We start from the raw sequence: 4371 nt of genomic DNA, 5'->3' as shown, positions 1-4371 counted from the left end.
AAAGGGTCTCCCGAGATGTTATCTGCACGCACAGGATTCCACTGTCATGTTGGGGTACACCTTAAGAACCACGTTTTTATTTTCGTCGAAGAATAAGATACTAAGAGAAGACATTTTGTCAGGAACGCAGCAAGGCTCGGGAATGCCCGGGATGACCCCGACGGCTCTCACTATGCTCTGGATGGTGGCATGGTTGGACGGCTTCAAGGCCTGCAAGAGAAAGATACAGCAGAAAATGTAACTACACCCATGTTAGAATAGACCCACATACTCTAGAACAAAACTGGTTTTTTGAAGAAGGGCCCTGGAGAGACCCCACAGCTGAATAGCTGTAAAATCTGTCTTCTACTTGACCATTTCCAGTTGTAACCGTAGCTGCCCTGAGCCAACAGCAGGGAATGCGAATCTGGTCTGGTTCTTTTGGCCACTGGGTGCGAGTGCCGCTTCACCGCTTTCAGCTCGAGCGTCCTGCTGGGGACCGGGCCTCAGGCGCTCTGTGGGACGTGCCTTCCCAGGAGAATGCCCAAGCAGCAGACCTTGCAGCAAGGTGTACCTGTACATCGAGGTAGTCTCTTCTGAGTCAATTAAGTTAGACGTGGGCTGCAATTTAGTCATAAAACCTGTTCGGCTGGGAGGGAGGCAGTCAATGTGCTAGCAGGCTGAGTCATTAGGGGAGCAGAAGAAACGTAACTTGTAGGCTGGGAAGTTTGACCGGTGGAACGCCAAGTGCGTCAGGAAAAACAAAAGCAGATAAGATGCGTACAGATGAGAGAACGGAAGTACTTTATGCCACGATGCTAATTGTTCCGGTTTGCTCTTCTGCAACGTTAAGTTGTTTTGCTTATTCTTCCATGCCAAATCACTTCTCATCTGTAGTATACAACATCAGTGACGTTGCTGAGTAACTGAGCCCCCAAATCCCTTGTCAGTTGTTCCTCACATTAAGGTGACATTTTTCTCCAAAGGACAAAGTTTCCTGGATTTATACTCATGTAAATAGGAACACGCTTTGGTTTGATATGAACAAGAAGTGAATCTGACCAGTGAGGTAACCGTATTTGTTCACAAAACCAGAATACATTAATATACTCATAAAAATAAAAATGAACATATTCATAGAAATGAAAAATACTAAGTTTTACCTCTGAACCCTCAAACCCCTCCAAATCCAAGTATCCGTACGAAAGATAGGCGAGCATGAAAGATGCACAGGATGCAGTTTTTAGCCAAAGACTTTTGGTTTTGTAAGAGTGAAACTTTAACAATGCTTTTTAGAGCTCTTCTTACACATAGAACCTAGGAATCACACAGTTCAATAGGCTCAGTCAGATGCCACTGAGAAATATACGGAATAAGATCATTTGGACCAAATGTGCAATTGGCAGTTTTGCCGCAACGAGAGATGATTTCCTTTTGGAAAAATCAGTCTTAAGGGTTAGATATCTACCTACCTGAGGTGCAAGCCTTAATGACCTTGCAAGCAAAAAGCAGAGGAATAACTGTGAGATTCTGGCTCGCTGTATCGTCTGTGTAGCATGTTAGTACATTTAGGAGTAACTGCTTCCAATTCTGCTGGCAATACACACGGATGTCTAACCTGTCCCTACTTACGGCAACATAGCTCACGACTAATGTCAGCTGTATTTTCCTTCTTTCTCATGGAGACAGCTGTTCCTTGAATTCCAACGGAAATGGATCAGAATGAACTTTTTCCATGTCATGTTGTTGAATCTAGTCTCAAGAGAGAACTGGAACCATTTGACACAGAATTGAAAAGGATTCACTGGGGAGCATTCAGCTATTCTTTATGTACGTGTTAGACATAATTTGAGTGTTTTTTCTTCTTCTCATGAGGAACCTATTTTGCCTGCAGGAAGGCTGAGCAACAAACGGTGCCAATCCTGAACATCCCTTTCTTCTGTTTATCCTCTGAGAGACTCAGAGTTTTCCCAAGTAAACTCAGGATCCAAGTCCCTTTTAAACGCAGACATTATACGGAGCCTGATCTTTTTCCCCTGTTGCTGTTTAAGTTTACTATCATAGCTTATCACATGAATGAGATGCAGGGGTGTGGTGATACTTTGTTTAAAATACAAACGCAAAGCTTGTGGCAGCATCCTCTTAATGACTGTAGGTTTCCCAGCATGGTTACAGAGACATTACATCTAGGTAGCTGATCTCAATAAAAACATTTCTGTTTGTTTTGAATTCAAGAATACCTATACTCCTCAGCAGCAGTTGACAGGGATTTCAAAAATGTCTTAGATTGGTAAACAATTCAGATTCCTGTATCATTTCTGCCTGCAAAGGGAAGTGAAAGCTTCGGTAGCATCCACACTTGTTTCCTCACTCAGCTGCAGTGCAGCACTCTCCACAAAAATAACTGGGAGCCAAACAGATCTCCTGAGCCTGCTGATCAGACATCAAACGGTAAAACATCTATTGAGACCCTACTTCCCATTGCCAGTAGTACTGGAATTAAAAACAGGTCTCCGAATATGCCGTGTTAAGGTCTCATTGGAAACCCTTCCCTTCAGATGTGGAATCTGTACCATTAAAATGCTAAGTTGTACAGAACTGATTTCAAGTATTGCTGTCGGCAGGAATAGCCCAGATACAGTCTGTCATTGTATGATAAAAGACGTATCTCTGTTTGATACAGGTATCATACAATAAGAACATCCTCCGCACTGACTTGAAGTCTGTCTTCAATACACTGCCCCTGGCCCTTCAGGTGCACTCTTGAGGATAACCAGCTTTGGTGTAACTCTGCTTCTGCCAGGGGGAATTTAACTGTGACTAGAGTAAAATCCGAAGGCGTGTGCTTCTCAGAAAACCAAAATCCCCCTCGGAGTACTGAACTGGCACAATGCCCTGCACGAGGTGGGTGACTTGGGCCACTGCCTGTGGGCTGCCTACGCTCTGTCCAGCACACGGTCATGAAAAGCAGGCAGAGATTTTCTTTTAGGAAGGGAGAAGCGGGGGGGGGCCGAGAGGAGCGTCGGGAGGAAAAAATGTCAAGCTGAGCACACGGTCATGAAAAGCAGGCAGAGATTTTCTTTTAGGAAGGGAGAAGCGGGGTGGGGGCGAGAGGAGCATCGGGAGGAGAAAATGTCAAGCTGACTCCAAACTGCCAAATCTGTGAATGAGTCCAGCTGTGGCTCAGGCTGCATCTGCTAAGCTGCATGCATCCTTGGGAGACATGCTGCCCTGTTGGAATTTCATTAGAGATGTATTGCGAGCAGGGCAAATGATGTCAGTCGGGAATTTTCATTCCTGACCTGGGACAGCGTCTGCCTGGCCTGTATGCTCTGCGGCATTACGCAAGCCCAACACACGTGGGTTTGACAGCAGTCAAACCAGCTAACTGAAATCAGGAAAAGGGTAAGGCCAGAAAATTTGGAGTTTGAAAGGGGTGGGGGGTGGGGCAGAGGCACATCTGTTCTTAATTACCCAACAGGTTGTCAACTTCAGGAGCTCACCCTCAGCCAGGGAACATTATATACCCATAGGCACAGATTAGTTTGTTATTACCTGATGGTTATAGTATCATTTTGCAAACACGGTCTTATTAGTAGCACCAGATATTATGCATGGCTCAAGAATAACACATGGCTCTAGAAGACGCTCGCGTCACCTTTTTATATACTTTAGCTTTTCATTCTCTGGAAAACAAGATCATTTTGGTTTTTGCGATTAAAAAAGCGCACAAAAGGAACAATTTGAATTCCAACAAGGACAGAAATCAACCAATTGCTTTCAGGGAACCAGACTCACAATGGGTTTCGGTACCCTGCTCTCTTAACAAACTAGCGCTCTCTGCAGTACATGGCAGCAAATACTCATCTTTGCAGTGTCTAAATAACTATAATGCTCTGCTGCTGTAGTTCTTTACCCAATCGAATCTAGAGAGTTTCACACAGAACGGCTGGATTAGGCCTCTTAGTAGGAATTTGTAGAAGAAAACTGGTGTCCTGGTTATGGCCTCGCAGGCCTGCGCTACAGGCTTAGTTCATGGCAATCAGACCTTCTGCTTCACGTCAGCATAGACATTTAAACTCTGTGCTTTATTTGCTGTCCTGGTTTCGGCAGGGATAGAGTTAATTTCCTTCCTGGTAGCTGGTACAGTGCTGTGTTTTGGATTTAGGATGAGAATGATGTTGATAACACACCGATGTTTTAGTTGTTGCTAAGTAGTGCTTACACTAAATCGGGGACTTTTCAGCTTCCCATGCTCTACCGACTGAGCAGGCTGGAGGTGCACAAGAAGCTGGGAGGGGGCACAGCCAGGACAGCTGACCCAAACTGGCCAAAGGGACATTCCATACCATGTGACGTCATGCTCAGTACATAAACTGGGGGAAGCTGTCC

At 45.0% G+C, this 4371-nt stretch overlaps 1 protein-coding gene across 1 annotated transcript in view; it reads right to left on the bottom strand.

Annotated features, from left to right (window-relative positions):
- Positions 1–6: 6 nt before the first annotated feature.
- The window catches only part of BMP3 (bone morphogenetic protein 3), an 8554-nt gene continuing 4189 nt past the window's right edge, over positions 7–4371 (bottom strand). Inside the window, exon 2 of the mRNA XM_009324893.1 lies at positions 7–210. Within this exon, the coding sequence (XP_009323168.1) occupies positions 19–210 (192 nt within the window). The 3' untranslated portion in view covers positions 7–18. The remainder of the gene's footprint in view (positions 211–4371) is intronic.

Source organism: Pygoscelis adeliae, unplaced genomic scaffold, assembly GCF_000699105.1.
Source record: "Pygoscelis adeliae isolate BGI_AS28 unplaced genomic scaffold, ASM69910v1 Scaffold316, whole genome shotgun sequence".
Lineage (NCBI taxonomy): Eukaryota > Metazoa > Chordata > Aves > Sphenisciformes > Spheniscidae > Pygoscelis > Pygoscelis adeliae.
The sequence above is the reverse complement of the archived record's forward strand: the minus strand, read 5'-3'. Positions and strand labels throughout refer to the sequence as shown.